The 24,766-nt window shown below is 32.4% G+C and overlaps 1 protein-coding gene across 2 annotated transcripts in view; it reads right to left on the bottom strand.

The window, feature by feature from the left end:
- The window catches only part of ARID2 (AT-rich interaction domain 2), a 126,316-nt gene that overhangs the window by 3,748 nt on the left and 97,802 nt on the right, over nt 1-24,766 (bottom strand). For both annotated transcript variants that reach the window (XM_023535443.1, XM_023535442.1), the window contains exons 14-18: nt 19,988-20,136; nt 7,850-7,988; nt 7,673-7,758; nt 5,005-5,128; nt 4,826-4,917 (exon numbers count right to left, since the gene is read on the bottom strand). In XM_023535443.1, the coding sequence (XP_023391211.1) occupies nt 4,826-4,917; nt 5,005-5,128; nt 7,673-7,758; nt 7,850-7,988; nt 19,988-20,136 (590 nt within the window). The remainder of the gene's footprint in view (nt 1-4,825; nt 4,918-5,004; nt 5,129-7,672; nt 7,759-7,849; nt 7,989-19,987; nt 20,137-24,766) is intronic.

Here is a 24,766-nt window from a genome sequence, read left to right as displayed (position 1 = left end):
TTATATAAAGTTCGAAATCAGGCAAAATTAATCTGTGGTATTAGATCAGGAGAGTGGTCCCACAGAGGAGGGTGGAGTCAAGACTAGTGGGTTCTCACAGGGGCTCTGTGGTACGGGTGTTATTTTCTTATCTTGGATGGCTGATTATATGGGTGGTTCACTCTGTGATAATTCATTGGGCTTTAAACTTGTTTTATACTTTTCTTTAGTCATAATTTACTTCAAAAGTTTACTTAACAAATTCTTAAATGAACTATGAAATTTCTAAAATTTCTGTAAAAGAAGTCATAAAAAACATGATTTAAAAATAACTTACAAAGTGAAATCAAATTTCCCCCCTATAATCAATATTTTAATGAAAAAAGACTAAATTTCAAAAACTTAATAAAATCATATTTTCCAAACTGATAAGGTCACATATTAAAAAGTATTCTTTTATTTTTATGTCACACGTATAAAACTAGAAAGAGTAAATTTAAATCACCAAGATGATTTTAAGTTACCAATTTCATTTTTTTATAAATTAATATATTTTATTTTGGGGGGGGAGTGTTTAAAAAGTTAATTAAGCATTCGCTAGATAAAAAATGAAATATGCCTCTTTTGTTGTATAAAATTAGATTCTTTCAATTTTATATTTCAAAAGTTCCTTTTCTTGATGTTTAATAAAGCATAAACATTGTGTCACTTTAAGGCACTTAACAGATGAGAAACAATTTGTAGGTAGCATTAGTGAAAACAAATTAGCTTTTAGGAAAACATTAGTTTGAATACAAGTTTATCTCCTTTCCCTCCCAAAATAAGTAAATTTATTTTCTGGAGAAACTAAACCAGAAAATCTTAGGATTTACAGAGACATAGACACAGTGGAGGTCTGGGCGTGAGGGACAAAAAAATGGGATTGGGTGAAAGTGAACATAGTTGAACACAGCGGATAATATCCTCTTGGTCTCCCGCCCCTATTCTGTTTCCAGAACACAGGAGCTCACAATGACTCTCCTCTAAGCTGCCCACCTCCAAAGGCAAGAAAATCAGAGTCTTCTCTGGAGAAACAGTCTCACTACAGAGACTGACATTGGGTGGGGATGGGGCGGGGAGATTTCTAATAAACAAATCGGTTCATCAGAGGTCACCCTAAAATGGAAGTAGAATTGCTGGATCAAATGGTAATCCTATGTTTTATTTTTAGAAGAACACCATGCCATTCCACAGTGGCTATACCATTTTATATTTCCACTGGCAATGCACAAGGGTTCCAATTTTTCCACATCCATGCCAATACTGTGTATGTGTCTGTGTGAATAACAGCCATCCTAATGGGTATAAAGTGGTATCTCATTGTGGTTTTGATGAGCATTTTCCTAATGATTAGTAATGTTGAGCATCTTTTCATGTGCTTATTGGCCATTTGTTTATCTTCTTTGGAGAAATGTCTATTCAAGTTCTTTGTCCATTTTTGATTTGGTTTGTTTGTATTTTGTTAAGTTTTAAAAGTTCTTCATATAGTCTGGATATTAACCTCTTTATCGGATATGTGATTTGCAATTATTTTCTTTCATTTTGTGGGTTGCCTTTTTATTCTGTTGATAGGGTCCTCTGATGCACAAGTTTCTAATTCTGATGAAGTTCAATTTGTTTTTCTTATGTTGCCTGTGCCTTTGGTGTCATACCCAAGAAATCACTGCCAAATCCAATGTCATGAAGCTTTAGAGTTTCAACTTTTAATTTTAGGTCTTTGATTCATTTTGAGTTAATTTTTATATATGGTGTTTGGTAAGGGTTCAACTTCATTATTTTTCATGTGACTATCCAGTTTTCCCAATTCCATTTATTGAAAGACTGTCTTTTCCTTATTGAATGAAGAATTGCCACCCTTACTAAAAATCATTTTACTATATATAATACATGAGGACTTATGCCTGGGCTCTCTATTCTGTTCAATCGGTTGGTATGCCTCTCTTTTTGCCAGTACCACACTGTTTTTTGATTACTGCAGCTTTGATTTCAGAATGGATTTTTCAATTTCTACAAAGAACATTATAGAGATTTTGGAGGGGGTTGCGCTTAATCTGTAGATTGTTTTGAGAAGTACTGACATCTTAACTATATTAAGTCTTCCAATCCATGAACAAAGAATGTTTTTCCACTTATTTATGTCTTCTTTAATTCTTTTCGGCAATAACTTACAGTTTTCAGTGTACAAGTCTTCCACATCCTTGGTTAATATAATTCCTAAATATTTTATTCTTTCGATTTACCCAAATGGAACTGTTTTCTTAATTTCTTCTTTGGATTGTTCATTATTAGTGTGTAGAAAAGTACCATCTGATTTTTAAATAAGACCTATGTATTACACTGACATAAGATAGATACATCGAAAGGAGGAAAAAAATATTGTAATTTTCCAGAGCTCAAGTTCAATCAGAATGGATATAAACTGCATTTAAACATCTGACACTATTCAATTAGATTCTGAATTTCAAATAAAAAATGCTGACATTTCATATTGTTCAGCATGTTGTACTGTAAGATAAATTTCCATATATCTTCCTATTGACTGCACTTTTCTTATTGCAAATAAAATTTGCTTTAGCCTAAAAAAATCATACCCTGTAACTTACTCCACCAGAGATGAGAAGTATCAACTGAGAATTATCTTTTGCAGCTATCTGATTTCCTACACATTCTTCTTCACATATGTGGGTTTTGCCAGATTCTCTGTCAGTATTTTTACTGAAGCAAAACTCCCTATCACTGGAGAAGTTCAATAGAGATTCTATATAGGGATTTCAACCTGGACTGGGAGAGTGAATGGGAAGAATATTTAATGGATTGTTTTAATTCTTTTGCTTCTGCTATTCTAAGATCATAGAATTTGAAGATTCCAGAAGACATTTGGGAAATTTAGAGTTAAATAAAATAACAAAATCAGCAAAACAAAAACAAAAATAATGAAAACTTTTGGCTCAACAATTGCATTAGACCCAGCCAAAGTGGCTTTACTGTAAGCCTAAGAACGTGTAATTTGAAGGTGAGAAAAAAGCCCTAAGCAAAAGTTATAAAATTACTTTTAGAATTCCAATTGCCTACATAAATTCCAGACAAAACTCTGTGAAAAAATTAATTTGTGAGACTTCTTTCCTTCCATCTATCAATCGAAACTTACTGAATCACTATTACAGTCCCAACGTTATGCTAGGCACTGAGGACACAAAAACAAAAATAAACATTCAACCCTTTCTTTTAAAGATCTCACCATCTAAGCTGGTAACATGCAATGTGTGGGGTACTAGAGAGTACCTATCTCACTCTAGGTAGGGGTAAGGTAGTAAGGAAGACGTCAAGAAAGGAAGAGGTCACCCCTGAGTTATATCCTGGAGGATGAACAGGAACTAGAGTATATCTATAATGTATTGGGCATTATGCTGGGTGTTCAGGCTACAAAGATTAATCAGAGAAAGTAGGAGACCTAGGTTAGTAGGAGGAAAAAGCTATAAAAAAACTATTATTTCAAAATAATATTAAATGTTCTATAAGACAGACATATTATAAAAACAGAAGAATGAATTTGATGGGGAAAGGGAACACAGCATATGAAAGGTGGCACATAGAAGCTAATGTCTGAGCTGAATCATGAAGAGTTTGCAGATATTCAATAGGCCAGCAACACCAGGAGAGGGGCATTCTATGCAAAGAGAATAGTATGAGTGATGGAACAAAGGCACAAAACTTGACATGAAAGAGTCTAGCATGAGTAGGAATCTGCATTAGTTTGGCTGAAATTGAAATGTAGGCTATGAAGCAAAAAGAGGGTGGGGAGGGCAATACAGTGAGAAAGGCAGGAAGAAATCATGTTATGAATGAAGCAAGGAGATGCAGGCTCTCATATGGTTATAAAACATTAATAAATTTTTCTAAGAAACTTTTTAAAAATTTGAATGTTAAGAATTTTTCTTATTCATCTGTGAGAACACTTGATACACTAAACATAGTAACTTATTGCAAATACTTTTTCTTAAGTTTAATTTTAGGAGTTTTATTCCTCTTTACAGAAGTTTTAAAATTTGATATAGTCAAATTCATTGCCTTTTATCTTTGTAATTGATACCACTGTTTTTATGTTTGGAAAATCCAGTTGGAAGGTTACTGTAAGAAATTTCACAAAAGATCTAATGCAATGTAATATGGGGGCAGAGAAAGAGAACTAAGGTAGATTCAAGATATATTTAGGAGGTGGGATGAATAATAGTATGTGAGAGGAGAGAGACTCAAAGACAAAGTCATTATCTGGAAGGCAAGATGCCTCGGAGGACGACTTTTCAACAAAGGGGCCTCACATTCAGGAGGAATACTAGAAAATCAAGCTTCAACAACAGAACATGCCATATTTGCTCTCTCTCAAGGATTAGAGTTATTGTTTCTAGTTTCTACAGATCTCTTAAGCCCATTGGAAAGTAACTTTTAACACTTCAGTGTATTATAGTGAATATTATTAGTATCTATGACTTTGATAACTTCATTAATAGGCCAATCATCAAAATGAATTAGACTCTAAATCCAGACACTTCAAATGACCATTTCATTTCCCCCTCCCCAAGAAACTCCCAAGTTTTCTCTTTAGAAACACTTTTTAGTTGTTTCAACTTCTCTCTACTTTTTGGTTTCTAAGAGATCATGATGGTCAGACCTTGGCATAACCTTTTGGACATACTCACAAAATTTATGAGAAAAAGTGAATAAAATACAGATATCTAATCTATTTACCTTAGATGTAAAAGTTAAAATAATATAAATTGACTTTGGCTATGGAAAACAGAAAACTCACCTGCGACCACATTCTGAATATTTACCAATATTTTTTAATATTAAGGCAGCTGTTAGTCGGATGTGTTTAGTTATTGGTCCCTCTTTTTCATCCTTAAAAAGAAAGAAAAAGAAAAGAATAAAGATCTAAATCATACAGTGCTCCCATCTATACAGATAAGGCTCCCAAGGCTTGCTTACTGTAAAATCTCGAAAGACAAGGTTTCTTGATCCTCTCCTGAGAGCCATAAGGGCAGCACTGGGATGATTCACAATGGCCTTTTGTGCTCTAGGAGTTGAGCTTGTGCCCCCTACAGCTGGCTGCCTAAATTGATCAGAGAGAGAAAGAGACAGTTAACATGATGCTGCAGACAGGTAGATAGATGATGAGCAACCTGCTAACCCCAGGGTGGCTACTTTGAAACTTTGGATACAGGATGAATAAAAACTCCAGCATTAATGTTTATTCTTTGTCTCAGCCTTGGTGAAAGTACTCTTGCACACAATAGCTGTTCCAATATAGACCACCTTTAAAGTTACTATGCTGGTAAACAAGCGATCAAAATAAATACAACATAAGGCAGATGGAAAAGGACAAGACTGTACTCATAAGTGGGATATAAAACAGAAGCAACAAAGGAAGAAACAAAATAAACTGGTAGATACATATAACATTATGGTGGTTACCAGAAGGGAAGAGGGGTAGTAGGAGGATGAAGAAGGTAAAAGGGATCAAATATATGGTGACAGGAAGGAGACTAGACTTTGGGTGGTATGGGTGATGAGTGCACAATGTAATATACAGATAATGGCATTATAAAATTGTATACCTGAAACATATATAATGTAATTAACCAACGTTAAATCAATATATTTAAAAAATACAAAATAGTATCCAAGTTGTGGAGTTCACATTTTTTAATGTAATGTGAATATGTTAACAAAGAAGAAAATAGGATACAATTTGAGTTGTAAATTATTTTTGCTAAACAGTACCTAAGAGTAAAATAATATTACCTAAAAACTGGTAGAAGTATAGGTCATCCAGGCAAAGATAACCTAATTGGGTAATATAAAATTATGCTAAAAACTATATCTCACACTATTACTTTGTTACATAATCTTATTTTTCATTATTTAATCATTTTAATCCATCCTTTCAGTATAGTTCTACTGTCCTTTATGAAAGAGGTAGAATGGAGGGACTGCAGAGATAGATTTTATATAAAATTAGATTCAAACTACTCTAGATTTCCTTGGCCAAGCAGAAAAAATTGCATCATTATCTGTTGCATTCTGGTGAGGCAGTGGTGGAAAGATCACTGACTTGCATGTGAGGAAACCCTGTCCATTTGACACTATAATTAGCTGTGCGACTTTGAATAGTTCGGTTTGCCTCACTGTGCTTCAGGTTTCACATCTGTAAAGTGAGGATATTTCTGGCACTTTTTACAAAGTAAACTAATTCTGAATATTAAATAAAAACATAAAAGCAATCTTTAAATTATAAATCAGTTTATATCTATATGTCTACAGAATAGGATATCTATATATAAACTGTTACTAGATTTTATGTATAAGTGACAAAAATTTCTGATTGATTATAACTGATTTCAAACACCTCTTCCTCCAAACTTGAGCAAAACCAAACATATTCCAACATATTCTTATAATAGCTACATAATATATACAAATTAAATACAGTGAAAATTATAGAAAAAGGTATTTGGCAGAAAAATGACTTTCTATTATCTTTAGGATAAAATTCAAACCCAAGATCATGGCTTATGAGACATTCTCAGCTAATTTACTCCTTGTTCTTTGGGTCACAGTTTAGATGCACTTTTTATCAAAAAGCCATCGCTGGTCCCCTAAACTGGTTTAGGAAAGTATTCACAGCATCTTGCGCATATCTTCATTTTAGCATTTTCACACTGCATAGTAAGAATTACTTATACCTCTCACTGGATCTCCAGACACTTGAGCACAGCAAAATGTACCTTGGTCACATATACCTCATACTATACCTTAGTGTATAGCACATACTATACCTTAGTGTCTAAATGTTCATTAACAGAAACTGAAAGAATAAAATATGTAAGCAGCCTCTGTGTTCCCATATTTCCACTTCTTCTAGAATATCAGCTCTGTGAAGTTATAGGCTATATCTTGTCTGGAGAATTCCCCAAGTCTGGCACAATGCCCAGTATATTGTAATATCTTAAGAGTGACAAAGTAATTTTTATATTTTGGAAGTTAAAAATATTTAGATTACAGAATCTACAACTAAGGGCCTCACTTAGAAACAGGAGAGCAGATGTTGTGTAATATATTTAATAAGGACCTTAGGGAATCTACGAACAACTCAGAATTTGACTATATGCATTAAAAGTATGTGTTCATGAAACAACAGGTAAATGAATAGCCATATAGTAAATGCAACATGTATACTCTTATACAAGACCTTTACATGCCACCTTGGCTTCCCCTCAAAGGATAACTGTCCTTACCAAATACATATTCAATTACTCTCTCAAAGGACAAAGAACTATATACATAGTTCCAGTTTACAAAACATTTCTCATATATCATCTGTCATTATTTCCATTGATGTGTCTATAATGTAGAATCAAATGTGGGAGGTATAAGGTACTTACAGACCACGTGGTCCAGTCAATATGAAAAGCAATGCCTAGAGAGTTAAACAATTTTAACAGGGTCACGTAGGTGGTCAATAGGAGAGCTAGACTAGAACCCAGGTTTCCAGTCTCCCAAGGTACTAAGTTGCCTTTCACTGTTACTATGTTTTGCTTAGTTTCCTAATTTTTCTTTTTGTATGTACAAAAGGAAGTAAACACATGTTCCTTACTTGGTAGAAGGTTTTTGACTTCCTGCTTGTCCTGGTTCATCTTGTTTTAATCCTGCAAGCAGGGCATCCTTTGAACAGTGCTTATCCTTTTTGAGAAAGAGGAAGTAAAAGAATACGCATCAAGACCTTTAATGCAACTAGATGAGGTATTGACCAAACAGTATTAAGAAAGTGTACCTGTAAGTGGGTAATAAAAGAAAACCTCTGTCGCTGAAAAGGCTCACAACCTTCCCAAAGACACTGCCCTGGATATACATCTTTTCCTCCATGTTCAGTTGCTGCATGGTAGAAAACCTGTGAGGGTGTCTGAAACCACCTACAAAAAATAACAGTAAAAACTTTCTGACACTTGGATATAATCTCTAAAATAGAAATCTTGTTCTCCTAATACAAAAGATCCAGGTCAATATACAGAAATATTAAGCAAAAACAATGCCAGCAAATTTCAAGTTCATTTCATTTCAAAGAGTATTTGAAACTATTTTGAAACAAATTTCTCTGCATATATTTCCAAGTTAAATCTTTCAACTGTACTAAACATCTTTGGTAATTTGTTTTAAGTTTAATATGTTTCATTCTCAATTCCCTACCTTCAATGAAGGTCAGCTAAGAAGCTCTTGAAAGTAAATGAAATATCATTTTAAAGCACAATACAACATTATTTTATAAACAAATACCATACTCTATTGTACTTTTAGAAGCTGCTCAAGCATTTACTAGATTTCGTATTATATACAATCAACTCCAGCATATTCAGTATAACAATCTAAATGCTAAACATTCTGGTAAATTTAGCTTTTTAGGTGAATTCGCATTTTGTATGTCTGTACAAGTTGAAGAAGTCGTATCTCTCATTTAACATCATATAACCCTACTCATTCACAAACCCTGGGGATTAACAATACAAATGTCTGAGTGGGTAAGTGGCCAAGTGCACAAACCTTAAGAAAACCAGATTCTTCTCCCTTACGAGAGTACATAGCAATGAGAAAGAATACTGGAATCCAGACAGCACTGAATGTATTAAAAGGCTTAAGTAGTAATTAGTAACTCAAATATTTGTACAATCAATATCTTTAAAGTTTATGGCAGAACTCTTTTAGGATTTGATTTTTTTATAAATGTCATATAAACATGTCTATATCTGAACCAATTTCTGATGTGCAATATATAATATTTTGAATTTATTGTCTTTTAGGAAATGATGTATTAAAATTAATTTTAATCAAGAGTAATTAAATATTGAATTATAAAAGATGTCAAAATCTTTATAGATTACTTATTTTACACTATTCATATTCATCTATATGAATACCTACTAAAAGTTTATTGCAAAACTATCCGGATTAGAAGAATATTGTTAAAATGTCCATCGTACCCAAAGCAATCCACAAATTCAATGCAATCTCTGTCAAAATTCTCATGGCATTTTTCACAGACACAGAACAAACAATCCTAAAATCTGTATTAAACCACTAAAGACCCCGAAGAGCCAAAGCAATTTTGAGAAAGAACAAAGCTGGAGGCATCACACTCCCTGACTTCAAACTATATCACGAAACTATAATAATCAACCAGTAAGGTAATGGCACAAAAACAGACACATAGATCAATGGAACAGAATAGAGAGCCAAGAAATAAATCTATGCTTTTATGGTCAATTAATTTACAATACATGAGCCAAGAATATACAATGGGGATAGTCTCTTCAATAAATGGTGTTGGAAAAACTGAACAGCCACACGTAGAAGAATAAAACTGGACGACTATCTTACACTATATAGAAAAATTAACTCAAAATGGATTAAAAACCTGAATTAAGACCTGAAATCATAACACTCCTAGAAGAAAACATAGCCAGTAAGCTCCTCAATATTGGTCTTGGTCAGTTTTTGGATTTGACACCAAAAGCAAAGGCAACAAAAGCAAAAATGAACACGTGGGACTACATCAAATTAAAAAAGCTGCTGCACAGCAAAAGAAACAGTTATCAACATGAAAAGGTGACATACCGAAGGGAAGGAAATCTATGCAAATTATATATCTGATAAGGAGTTAACATCCAAAATATCTAAAGAACTCATACAATTCAACAGCAAACAAACAAACAAACGATCTGGTTAAAAATGGGCAGATGATCTAAAATAGAAATGTTTCCAAAGACATACAAATGGCTAGCTGGTATAGGAAAAGGTGCTCAACATCACAAATCATCAGGGAAATGCAAATCAAAACCACAATGAGATACCATCTCACACCTGTTAGAAGAGCTATTATTAAAAAGATAAAAAATAAGTAATGGCAAGGATGTAGAGAAATAGGAACCCTTGTGTACTACTGGTGGAAATTAAATTGGTACAGACACTATGAAAAACAGTATGGAGGTTCCTCAAAAAATTAAAAATAGAACTACCATATGATCCAGCAATTCTACTTCTGGGCATTTATCCGAAGAATATGAAAACATTAAATTGAAAAGATATATGCACTCCCATGTTGACTGCAGCATTATTTTACAATAGCCAAGATATGGAAACTACTTAAGTGTCCATCAATGGATGAATGGATAGCGAAAATGTGGTATATATACAATGGCATATTATTCAGCCATGAAAAAGAATGAAAGTTTGCCATTTACAACAACATGGATAGACCTTGAGGGCATTATGCTAAGTAAAATAAATCAAAGAAAGAAATACAAATACTGTACTGACCTCACTTATATATGGAATCTAAAACAAATGAACAAACAAAAACAAAAAAAACACACCCAAAAAACAAGCATTTTTAGTTTTGGAATTTCTCTTAATTTTCAGTACAGTAGTTCCCCCCTTATCCACAATTTCACTTTCCATGGTTTCAGTTACCAGTAGTCAAGTGTGGTCTGAAAATATTAAATGAAAAATTCCATTAGTTTTAAATTGCATGCCATTCTGAGAAGTATGATGAACTCTCATGCCATCCTGTCCCTTCACTCCCTCCCCAAACATGCATCATCCTTTTGTCCAGTGTATCCATGCTAATAGGCTTCCCACTTTTTAGTCACTTAGTTGCCTTCTTGGTTATCGGATTGTTGGTCACAGTACCAGTGTTCATGTTCAAGCAACTCTTATTTTATTTAATAGTGGCCCCCAAAGTGCAAGAGTAGTGATGCTGAAAATTTGGATTCGCCAAACAGAAGCTGTAAAATGCTTTCTTTAATTAAAAAGGTAAAAGTTCTCAACTTATTAAGGAAGGGAAAAAAATTGTATGCTGAGGCTGTAAGATCTTTGGTAAGAATGAATCTTCTATCAATGAAATTGTGAAGAAGGAAAAAATATTCCTGTTAGTTTTGCTGTTGCACCTCAAACTGCAAAAGTTTCGGTCACAATATTTGTTATGTGCTTAGTTAAGTCAGAAAATGCATTTTGCTGACTTAACTAAAATAAATTTGTGGGTGGAAAACCTGAAGAGAATACGTGTTCCAACTGATAGCAACGTGTTGAGCCTGACAGCACTGAACCTGACTTCAGCAATGGATCTCCTGAAAGTAGTAACATCACACCATAGATTGCAAGTAAGGGATGGTTAAGCAGATTTAGGAAAATGTTTGGCATTTTATCATCTCACATCATCACAAGAAGAAGGGTGAGTGCAGTACAATAAGATATACTCACAGAGAGAAACCCATTCACAAAACTTTTATTACAATATATTGTTATAATTCTATTTTATTAGTTTTTGTTAATCTCTTACTGCGCCTAATTTGTAAATTAAACTTTATCATAGGTACACACACACACACACACACACACTTATATATACATATACATATATACACACACACATATATATACACACACGTGTGTGTGTGTGTGTGTGTGTGTGTGTGTGTGTGTATGAAAAAATATACTAGATATAGGGGGTTTGGTAGTATCTACAGTTTCAGGAATCTAGTGGGGGTTTTCGAACATATCCCCTGTGGATACGAAGGGTCTACTGTACTCATAATGCTGTTTCATTAATATGACATAAATATGACTGGAGCTCTGTTGTATAGACTAATAAGTGTCACAGGAGACATTTTGTATTGTGTTTTTAAGATTTTACCTAAATCCTATTAAATTACTAATTGAAAAGGTATAATTGTTTATACACACATAGACACACAAACCAAAATTCAAATGCACTATTAGTCACTATTCAACATGTTAGCTATTTCTAAACTATTTTGCAATATATTAAATGAATCAAGTTTATTTACAATATACAAAATTAATAAATTTACCAGACACAAGAAAAAAGGATGAAGTTAGTGTTTCTTTAAATCAATTTTAATTACTAAATATACACACCTGTGTGTGCATGGTTTTAAGACAACAGGGATTTTTAAGTACTCATCACTTTACCTGTCCAACACAGAGTCTATTATTTCCCTCCTATCTACTGCTCTTCCCTTCCTAAGTCTATTTTCTCTCTATTTATCTAACTACATAAATCATACAAATCATTCATGTGATGCAAAGTAAAGTTCTAATATAATAAATAAAGCTAGTTACGATGATCATATATGTATGTGGAAAAAAGTTAAGGTTTCCAAATCCATTAAATGAAGTATCTGGATTTAAATGTTTAAATTAGTCAGACTGCTTATATTTTGGTATATTTTCTTTAAGCCTTCTCCATCTGTCTGTTCGTTCATCTGTCCCTCCTTTCTTCCATCCCTCCCTGTATAAGAGTTTTTAAACAAAACTGGGACTGTGACTAATATAATTTTGTATGCTGCTGCTTCTGCTGCTGTATGGCTATATGTTGCCTTTGTACCAATGAAAAGAATATCCTTCCTTATACTTTACTGCTATCTCCTGAAAAACTGTTGTAATAAATATACAATTTCTGACTTGTACAATGTAAATGGTTGTATCCCCTCCCCTCCCGATGTGCACAACCATAGATGGAAGCACTGGTTAAATAACATGTCTCTGAAACTCATTTTACTTATTGGTAATCTAGGTTTCAGGATGGTTGTGAGGCTTAAATTTGATATGTCTAAAATTATTTGGCAAGTAGTAGGCCAATGATAAATGAGAGCTAATATCATCGTGATCAGTACTAGTAGTAGCAATTGTGGTGGCACTAGTAACCTCTTTTCACCTTGCCCGTTTTACCAATAATCTGAGACTTTTTCCACAACTATTCCAAATGCTCTCTATTATCAAGTGACTTTCACCATCGCCCACAATTTTATTAATTTCTGCTTCTGAATACATTCTTCATAGAAACTGCTTCAAACTTTTTCACCTTTTGCTCCACTCCAACCTTATCATTTTAGAGCTTGTCTTCCCCTGTGTTAGTGTGGTGTGAGTTTGTGAATTTGGGGACAATATCTTACACTTTTACATCTCTAGGAGCGGGGAAGGCTTATAACTGAAAGAATGTAAGTGTACTCTATTAGGGCTTCCTTTTTCTCTAAATTAAATCTTCTGTCATTATTCATCTTTTCCTTCCCTTGGATCATAGCCAGAAGTAGCCACTATTTCCAGGGTTAACACCTTCACTTATATACTGAATTCTATTGCGTCCTGCCGTAAACTATGCCCTTTTGAATCCTATATTTAAGTGTAACAATATGTATGCTGCTCCAACTAAAAACAATAGAAACAATACTTTTTCTTTAATCCTGTTACTTTCTCAGAAAAGAGGATCTATATTTAAAATATGGCAGAGCAATGCAAAATTTCATTAATATTTAATACATGAATTACAGTAATTATATCTGACCAATGGCCAACTATTTTTCACAGTCATTAGCCATCTTGCAAAGATATATATTATTTTCAATAACATTATTCTATACAATTTGTAATGGCTAGTCTCTTTCCCCTGCTCATTACATAAATAATTACCACTAATGCTCAGGATTAGCTTTTATTCTTTTATTTAAATCCCCTTCAGCCAAATTCTTTCTTCTTTTATTCTAGTGAAAAGCTATTTGGTTTAACTGAACAAATTATTCACATAAGGCTACTGGTGCAAGTTTCCTGATTCCAACTACCCTAAGCCACCATTTAAGGTTAAAACACTTTCTACATCAACTAAAATAAAGCCAACAACTATTAACTTTATTAATGTAATTTATATTATGATTAACACTATCACTTTTCCTACTATCAATTTCTTAAGTTTCATAAACACAGAAGTAAAGTAAATAAAGCACACTTTTTCTACTACCTTAAGATTTTATTATTTAAAAGCCTGCAAACTATGTAAAAGGTTATCTATTATATTTAATAATTCACCACATTCAAAAGAATAATTTAAAAACAAACATCTGTGTTTATAAAGCTAAGATTGTTTCCTTTGTTTTTAAAACATAAATAAAAGGGGTAGTAATAGCACTTTTAGTTCAGATAGTTTCATTTAGAATTTTCTTAGTTGCTCAAGTTCCTGGCAGACTATTTTTCTTTAATGACTAAAAAGTATTCCATATCCCTCTTAATAGCCCTCCTGCTGCAAAAAAATATTTTAACTTGATTTAAAACACATGAGATATATATATTTTTTACAGAAAAATTTTAGTTTAAAAGATATGCATTTAAATGTTAATAAATGCACATAAATGATAATACTTATACATCGAAAGTCTACACTGGAAACATTTTAGTTTAAAAAAAGGATATATTATTAGTAGAACAGTTAACTTTTACCTCAACCCTTGACATCTAATTGTTTTGCATATATAATAATCTATGGCAAAAGAAATATCAAAGGAATGCATTATTCTATACTCAAACACGATTTAGTAACAAGCAGCTAAAATTTGGAGTGGAAGATCCCAAATCAACAATCAACAATCTTGTTGAGAGACTAACCTAATTTTATTATGTTCAGTTGTAAAAGTTCAAAATGGAAGAAAAGGTGACTAATTTCACTACTAAAAAAACTTAATTTATTGCCTTAATATAGAACTAACAATAACAAATGCAAACTAGACAGCCTAAAATCAGTACTGGTGTTCCTGGAAATTCAATGTTGCTGGTGCTACAGGAATGAATCCTCCATTCTAAGCTTCTTTGCCACCGTCCAGATTTCAAAGCCACAGGCAGAAGCCACTGACTTACTGATGGGCTTATTTCTGAAAAGGCAATGGGGAAAGAAGCAAGTATTCGGCCTTTTTTTTTTTTTTTTGGCTTTTGTAGAGAGAGGTATTTCTTGCTCCCTAATAAGACTCAATTTATGGGAAATATCTCAAACATCGGAAGGGGTTCTAATGGAGGGACAGCCAAAACCAATTGTCTGTGACTCTACCCCCCTTCCTTCTAATAACTGATAATGATAACAATATTAGTAATGTTCATAATAATAAAAAGGATTTCTGTATTTGCTCTTTGATCTCCCAGTACCAACTCCTATTAAGCTCCTGGTCTGTGAAGCAGTCACATATTTGACATTAGCAAAATAGAAAATGTATTCTCAGGAACCTTGTTTAGATATGCCTTTAAAATGTGTATCCTCCATTAAATCTGAATATGGGGATGAAATAATAGTTCACATTTGAAATGTAGTATGAAAGCGGATTTGTACAATTTAAGCATTTCAATGTTATATTTAATACTCTAAACATAATCACACCCATCAAATATATAGATAATAAATAAGCACAAGAAAAGAAACTAAACATCTTTGAATAGGGAAATACAAATTAAAACAGAGACGCAGTACACAACTCTTAGAATGGCTAAAATCTAAAAAACTGACAATACTAAATGCTGATGAGGATGTGGAGCAAGAGGAACTCTCATTCATTGCTGGCAGAAATGCAAAATGGTATAGCCACTTTTCAAAACAGTTTGGCAGTTTCGTACAATGCTAAACAGAGTCATCACATAATCAAGCAATTATAATCCTAAGTATTAGCCCAAATGAGTTGAAAAATTATGTGTACACAAACTTTTATAGCAGCTTCATATATTACTGCCAAAAACCAGAAGCAACCAAAATGTCCTTCAATAGGTGAATAGATAAGCAAAATGGTACATCTTTACAATGGAATATTATTTAGCAATAAAAAGAAATGAGCTATCAAGCCAGAAAAGACATGGAGGAACCTTAAATACATATTGCTGAATGAAAGAAGCCAGTCTTTAAAAGGCTACATACTGAATGAGTCCAACTATATGACATTCTGGAAAAGGCAGAACATAGGGGATTTTCAGGGTGGTGAAACTATTCTGTATGATTCTGTAATGTAGATAATGAAATAATGTATTATCAAAATCAACAGAACTGTATAACACAAAGACTGAAACCTAATGGGAACTATGGACTTTAGTTAATAACATATAAATATTACTCATCAATCATAACATAGGTACAACATTAATTCAAGATGTTAACATTAGGGGTTTCTATGTAAGGAAGAGGAAGTATATGAGAGCTCTCTGCACTATTTGCTCAATTTTTCCATAAACCTAAAACTGTTCTAAAAATAGTCCATTAATTTTTTTAAAAGGATGAATATTATCACGACTATTATATAACTGTTCTGGAAACATTAGATATTCTAATTGAGTGAGAGGTATATAGAAAACAACCGTTAGTTTAAAAATGTAACAGAAGTTAAGATCATTTACGATAGCAACAAAAAATAAGAACCACAACTTAATAAAGTTGCAGAATTTACGTGAGGAAAACATTCAAGCTGGGTATATAAAAGACTATAATACCATGGGCTGACACCTTTTTCTTGTAAGGGAAAAATCGATATTGGAAAAATGTTCACTATCAAAACACAAACAAAAATACCTACTCACTAAAAGCAACTACAATGAAAGTCCCAACATGTTTTTTTTTTTTTTTTGTGGGGGGATCTCTAAACACGTTCTAAAGTTCATTTGGAAGAACAAATACCCGTTCAGGTACAAAGTCTGAATTATACATCATTTTAATTTCAAAAAGCAGTACAGTGCCTGGTACAAGATATGTGCTTGAAAAGATAATGAGAAACACTCTGAAAAAGAAAAATTAGAAAGGGGAACTTGCCATATCCTACATTAAAATTTAAAGTGTAGATATGGTAAGGACAGAGACCAGTGGGATAACAAGTAATCCAGAAATAGAAAAAGCATATAGGAATTTAGTACATATAAAGGTGGCGATTCAGAAGCCTAAGGGAAAGATGAACTTGTTAATATGTTAGCTATTTGGAAAAAAATAAAGCTAGATTCATACTTTACTCTATACAAGATAAGACTGGAACAGTTTGTCTAAGAAAAAGCAAGTAAGCTATCAAAGATTTATATTAAGATCACAACAAAAGAACTTGGAATCAGTTTAATAGGCCTTCACTGGCCAAAGATGGGACAAATTGAACATCAAGGATATAATAACTGTAATGGATTGAAATAACTCAAGTAAGTTTAAATTCATAAGTCTGTTTATAATGATACTAAAATCAAAAACAAACAAATAAACAAAAAACCAAGCCTTATGGTCACTTTTGTGTAGTGTTAGTCAATAGCTCATTATTTTAAAAATTGATAAATAAGAGAAATAACCAATAACCTAGCCTTTTCTCTAGAAACTATTTCTCAGAGAAATTAAAGAGTTAATAAAAGGGGAATTTTTACATTTTAAAACTCTCAATGAAATAATGGATTTAGGCAATGATTTTCAATGGCTATTTACCTCACAAAAAGAGAGAGAGATGGAAGTACACAATGCCATTTCTAAAACAGGTGTTATAAAAATCAAACCAGAATCTGATAAAAAAAATGTGGACCAACTTATAGAAAATACAGGGTTAGAGTACCATGCCAAACAATACCAGCAAAATCTAGATTGTGATGCTCTACGGGAAAAATGACCTGCTTTTATCAACAAAAAAATTGCAAAGAAAAAGATTAAAGAGAGATGGAAGGATTAAAAGAGACTTAACCAGCTTCTCAATCAGAGGCAATGTCTGAATCTTAGATTCCAATTCAAACTAAATAAACAAAAGGCAGTTGGAGATATGTAAACACTGACTGGATATGTGAAGAACTCATAATATTGAAGAAATTAATGTTATTTTTCTGTAGAGGTGTAGATTATGTGTAAAGAGTAGGGTCCCCATTTTTTAGAGATTACTGATAATGTGATGTAAGAGTTGGTGGCTCATTGAAAAGAATCTATATTATATACAGCAAAGAAAAATTACAAATACAAAAGACCATGTAAAGTATGGTCATACTATATAACTAAAAACAGGTTAAACATATATTAAAAGTCACTTTCAATTCTATAAAAAGAAAAAAGCACACAGTGATTTCAACATTAAATATTAAGCATTTCATAGTAATGTATCAGTGAAGGAAATAATTTTAGTCTAAAGCTTATGGAAACAAGGAAGGTTGTTAATATTTTTGATCTAATGTTAAAGAAATTAGAACATAGCCACTTAGTGGACAATAACTATAACAAGTATTTTTCCCAATTAGAACTGTAGAAACTAAATATGAATAATAAAAGCCGTTACTCACTCTCTTCATGTCCTTATGCTCTTGGTATCTTAAGCTTCTCTTAGTTACCTGGGCATACTAGCTTCTTCTATAATTCCCTGCACTTGCTATTCTGACTAGAATCATTTTTGCATGATAAATGTCTACTCATTAATCAAGACCCAACTCAAAAGTAATGCCTGTTGAAACTTTCTCAACCATCCCAGCATTACATTAACTGTCCACTATGCTGCTAATAACAGTATGAAATGATCTTATTACAGCACTTATTTATACCATAATTTCTTTTTTTTAAATCTGCCTTTCTAAGAGTTGAGATTGATCTTATTTCCAGCACCTAGCACATGCACCCTTCTAGAAGGTGCTCCATAAATATCTGCAAAATAAAACTGAACTTACTACTAATGCAGTACCTAAAAATGGCTCTAAGAAGCCTGTTGAGTCTTATACAGAAAAGACTAACAAAGAAAAGGTACATCATCAAATTTTGTAATAATGATCCTACTAGCAAGATGGAAAACTGCTGCCCATTTACTCTTCCAGCAAATTTTTTTTTTCTTGAAATACTCTAAACCCTTCATGTAAAGCAGCTATTCTTAAACTTTTTAGTCAACGAACAGCATTAGCTAACTACCTACTCCATCAGCTAGTATTTGCCATGAAGGTGGGGGGAAAAAATCTCTAAAATAAAAAAAGAGATGGTTGAAATAAATGAAGGAAAGAATCAGAGACAACATAAATCACGGATTTTTAAACAACTTTGACAAACATTACACGCTATCATCTAGAACACACATAGATATATATAATATACATATGTAACTGGAAACATTACTGTTACTAACATGATGGAATCTAATATACTTAATTCATTTTTTCACTGAAAAGGAAAACAAGTAAAAACCACTGGTAGAGACTTGCTGAAATGATCTCATGACCCCATGACTGTGGTGAGATTTAAAGTTTGATAAATACTGTCCAAAGAAATTTTGCATAATGTTAACAATCCCTAGGCTATACTGATAGCCTACAATCTTACAACAAATCTGTAATCTGTGCATGAAGTTTACAGCGACTATTTATAAGATGTAATAAAAATTATGAATAGCAAATGTAATTTTTAAAAGGACATAGTAATTTCTGCTATCAGAAAAAGTGAAATAGAATTTTTGATATCTAAAAGATAAAGGTACTAGTCTATTAAAACAAGTACCTTGGAAATGTGAAGTACTTTAGTCCTGGAACTCTAAAAAGTGACAAGGAAAAAGGTCTTGGCTAAGTACTGTTAAAGGAACTAAGATTTTATTTTAACCAATATTATCCTCAAGTTTTCTTTCGAGTTTAAGAAAGCCATGTTTAAGAAGTTCAGTTCTACTCACAGTTTGTTTCAGTTATTAAATTGTAAGATGATATGCCTTTAAAAAGAATTTTCATGGGGTATCCATCCAAAACTCAAATTTAAGATAAGCCATTCTTCCTAATATTATTAAGTTTCTACTACATAGAAATTCTACAGCCACCACTAACTTCAAGTCAAAATAAAAAATCTATCTCTTTTCACAGCCAAATATAGAATCAAATTCTTTTGTTAAAAATTAATACTTTCCTATTCCCAATAATCTACCATTAATCAATGATGATCTTTCCATCATTTATACTAATTTCTTAGCTTAGGTGCCAATGGATCTACATAAACATCACTCTTAATAGAAAATATTTTTGCTAAAAGTTAGTGGTTTCAACATTAAATTTTCATAAAACTCTAGATAACAAATTTGAATATAAAACATTCTAAAACAAAGAACATTTATGTATGTCAAATAAAAGTGCCATTTACTTTTTACAAGACTGCCATAGACACATGAAGTTATGTCCAGGTTTTCTTACTGAATCCCCATGTTGACTAGATGCACTGAATGGAGATGGCTGAGAACTGTTAGGCTGGCTCTGCACTTGAACAGCTGGTGAAGGCGTCATAGGAGTGTTCTGTGAAGAAGCACAACCACATAGTTTGTGAGATGACACTGAAAACCAAAACTATTCATATTTTACAGTATAAGCTTATAAATTTGATTACAGTGATAGTTATGCACTTCTAACATAAAATTTACATTTGTAGTTTTAATGATTATCTTTTAAAAATAATTTAAAAATTATTTAGAAAGATAACTATTTTTACAATAATATTTAGAAAGTCAGATTCTTTTATTTCAGATGAAACACAGAGGCAAGATCACATTGTTATTTTTATAGAATATACATAATATAGAATTAAGATTTTTTTTATAATAATAAAATTAGGCAGTAAAACAATTATAGATTAAAATGAGAAATCTACTACAAATGTACCCACTTGATTTACTTATATATATTCTTTACAAGAACTACTCAACTGCAAATTACTATTTCTTTGCATAATATTTCCTTTTAGGTTTTTTAATGAATGTGTATAGTAGAAAGCAAAGAAAATTTCAAGAGTTAAAAATGATGTAACCATATAAGTAGAATGTTGTAAACATTACTTTGCAGTAAGCTGTTTTAACTAACAACTTTAGTCTTTAAAACTGCTCCGTTATAACTTTTGATGAATAATAGAAAAGATACTAATTGTAGGTATAGGCTTTTTAAATATAAACTATGTTTTTTTCTATATCCCATCCCTTTCTCTTTGAAAAACACATACGTAAATAATTACACGATAGCTTAAACTAATTTGAGGCAATACATTTTCTTTGAATCCTTAACTCAGATTTCATTCATAACATACCGCAAATGGAAAAATAATATCGAATATTTCATAGAAATGGTAGCACACCATTTTTAAAGCAGTTTAATGAAAATAAATTTAAACTCTGATAAAATATTAAATATACTTGTTCATGTATAATGTAATATTGGAAACAGTTGGACAAAACTAAGTTAAAAATTACTGAAAACTTCAGTTTAAGAGCCATACTACAAAAAAGAAAAACACAAAAAAACCCCACAAACATAAAGCTATAGTATAAAAATGAAAAAAGGAAGAGAATAAAATGCTGAAAGTGAAAGTTCTTGGAAATGTGAAGTCATTAGTACTTTTGACCTAAGCTTTAAGAAAAAAAAAAACACTACTTTTGGGATATGATTGAAACTGTTTCTATAACAGGATCTCACCCTTAAGATTTTATAATATTGTTAGTGAGAATACATACACATGCATGGATGGGATGTGGGCTTCCCAGCTTGACAGATCAGGATGCAAATTTCAATCTGTCTTTTAACTAGTTATATAACCTTGGGCAACCTACTTCTCTTGATCCTCAGTTCCCTCATCTCTAAAGTATAATACAACCTAACTTATGAGATGGTGAGAAGACTAAAGAACTTATATATGGAGAGCCTAACTTTAGATTCTCAATAAGTGACCATTGTTGTTGTTGTTGTTGTTGTTATTGTTATTATTATTATGCTAATAGAGAAGTCCAGAAGGGAAACCATATTTTCGAGGAAAGATGATGAGTTCACTTCGGGGACAGTGACAGATCAAAAACTACAAATGTCTATCAAAAGAAGTGAATGCTGGAAACATGGATCTGACAATCATTCATTTACCTGCAAAGTTTTAAAGGCATAAAAACTGATGGTGAGAAAGCAGACAGGAAAAAAAAAAGAGGGCCAGAAGGAAAAAAAGGGACAATAACATTATAATCAATCTATCAAAAAAAATTAGCCAAACTGTTCATATGAAATGAAAATATTACATTAAAAACCCAAGAAATTCTACTAAGTGGTAGTACCCAAGAGGATCAGTTGCAGCAAATACAAGTACTGATGAATGACAAGTTACAAATATCTCAAAATTTTAAAGTGTAAATTTGTCAGAAGTATCATACTCCCTCAGAATGAACATTCTGATTCCTTACACTATGACCTTTTAAATTAGCCATTTTATTATCTTGTCATATATTTGTAAATTAAGCTCATTTTTATTTTGATAAGTGCTAAGAAATTTTTATCTTACTTGGTGTTTTCTTTTAATTGTGGAACTCTTACTGGTATAACATAGAAAATTTAACAGGGAAACATTGGTATTTTAACCCAAATGAGAGATGTGGCAAAGATGACTGAAGTTACTCCAAGCTGTTACATTAAGAATAAAAGATAAAGGCAATGTGTAGAAAACTTGTGAATCCTAATTTGAGCAAGTTGTTTAAAAAAAGTTTTTAACACGACTAGGGAACACTAAACATAAATTAGGTGTCAGATAATATTAAGAAATTACTTTTTTTGTTAGGTGTGATTTGGTATTATGGAGGTACATATTTAAAAGTATTTAACTATTAGATAAATATATACTGAAATATTTATTGGTGAAATGAAATAATGTTTTGGATTTACTTTAAAGTACTCAAGGAAAAAAAATGATGGTGGTGGGGAATAGATGAAACTAGAAAGGCAAAATGGTGATAATATTTGATTCTTGGTGATGAATACATGGTGCCTTATTGAGCAACTTTTGTGTGTTTCAAAAAATTTTTCACAATAAAAAGTAACAAACAAAAAAGAATTAAACAGAGCTAAGTAGATCAATGAAACATAAGGGATTATTTTCTTAAACTACCAAGTTTTTTTCTCACAATAAATATAAATCTAGAAAATATAATCCAAGCCTCTCTTGAAAGAACATTTTAGAATGTAAACAAAAAATTATGTTTGGTGGTAATACCTTTCTTAGTTATTACAATATGCTACTAGTCTACAAATCTGAGCACTAGTACTCTTAAAAAAACATTGAAATGATATTCTCATGGCTCTTGCTAAAATGTTCTATGGCTATGACTAAATGCTGCCCCCTTAAGGCTACAGATCTGCTTCCTGATAAGACTCAGGTAGCCTTTTAAGCTCAAATTTCTACATGCCAACCAAATACCAATTTTAGAAATAAAGAATACAGCTATTTTAAATAAATCACATTCTTAAGAGAGAAGATATAGTAGTATACAAAGGAAGGAAAAGATCACGAAGATATCAATACACACAGTGTTATATAATATCATCATACATAAAATACCTTAAATAGGTACATCCTTAAGTAGACTATTTTTATATACAAGAATTTGGCATGTCATCAGACCATGGGATTAAGAGAGATAAGTTATGTTCAATATATGTTTTACATGCTCCTGAAAAAGGCAAGGCTTTAGGTATTTGTAACTAAAGTTTGTTTCATTTCTTTATTTTTATTTTTCTATATGCCAATCTATTTTTATACTTCCAGAATATATCGATTCATGAATAGTGGAAGAGGGAAGGGCTTTCAGAAACAGTAGCCCGTTTCACTTTAACTTGCAAATATAACAGAATAAAAAAAGGCAATTACAAATAAAGAAATTTGTCTTGAAGTAGGTATAATTTATTTTGTATTTGCATATAGTACACAACTATATACTACTTAAATAAAAAATCTATGGTTATATCATTTACTTTTATATATCTTTCTCCTTTATTTGTCTTTTTTTTTTCCTGTAAATCAAATTAACAGTTGATTAATGGGAGTGAGAAGGAATAAGATTGAGAAAAGAAAAATAAAATAATGATGGTATTACAAATGATTATGTGTTGGCCATTTTCGCAGGGACGTTTTCCTGCAGTCTTTCTACCGCTGGGCATTATGCAAGTGTGGAAGTCCCTTTTTGGGGTCCAGGTGCCTCCTTAATATCCCTAGAGCCCTTGAAATGGTGGAAATAACAAAGTTTGGCTAAAAAGTCACATTTAAAATCCTCAATTTTATCTATTCCATTTAAGGTACCAATTCACATGTAAGATGATGTTAAACCAAAGTCTAAAAACAAAATGTTAAGAATATATAAAGAAATTTAGATTGGGGCTTCTGGTATAGATGGCGAAGTAGGTAAACTCTATGCTTGCCTCCTCCCATGAATGCATAAAAATTACAACTAAACTACAGAACAACCATTATTGAAAACCACCTGAAGTATGGCTGAACAGAAGTCCTATAACTAAGGATATACAGAAAAAGCCACATCAAGACTAGCAGAAGGGGCAAAGATGCAAAACAAGCTGGTCCCACACACTTGTGGCGGTCAAAAATTGGGAGGAATATCTCAGTTGTGGGGTCCCCAGTGAGGAATGAGGGGTTCCAGCCCCACCCAGGTTCCCCAGCTCTGAGTTCCAGTGCCGGGAAGAGAAGTCCCCATAACTTCTGGCTGTGAAAATCACCATAGACTGTGGCTGAGTGAGACAGAGGGCTGCTAAAGTTCCAGACATTCTTCTTAAAGGGACCATGAATTGACTTACTCGCTGACAGACTCACTTGCTCTGAGCTTCAGTGCTGGGAACTTATGAGAACTGAATGGTCAGACTTCAGACAGAAGTACTGGCAGAAGCCATTGTTCCTTTTTTGAGCCCTCCTCTCACTCAGTCTGCACATGCAGGCAGGCTCCATATCTGAGTCTCCATTCACCTGGCTAACACCAGGAGTTTCCCTGAGACCCTGTGTTGCTTTCATGGGCTTTTCAATACAAACAGCCTGTCTTGGCTCATGCTTCAGACTTTCCTAAAATCTCTCAAATGTTCACAAACCCCAAATAAGCAGCATCTGGCCTCGGTGTACCCT

The sequence above is a fragment of the Pteropus vampyrus genome, unplaced genomic scaffold (genome assembly GCF_000151845.1).
Source record: "Pteropus vampyrus isolate Shadow unplaced genomic scaffold, Pvam_2.0 Scaffold140, whole genome shotgun sequence".
Classification (NCBI taxonomy): domain Eukaryota; kingdom Metazoa; phylum Chordata; class Mammalia; order Chiroptera; family Pteropodidae; genus Pteropus; species Pteropus vampyrus.
The sequence above is the reverse complement of the archived record's forward strand: the minus strand, read 5'-3'. Positions and strand labels throughout refer to the sequence as shown.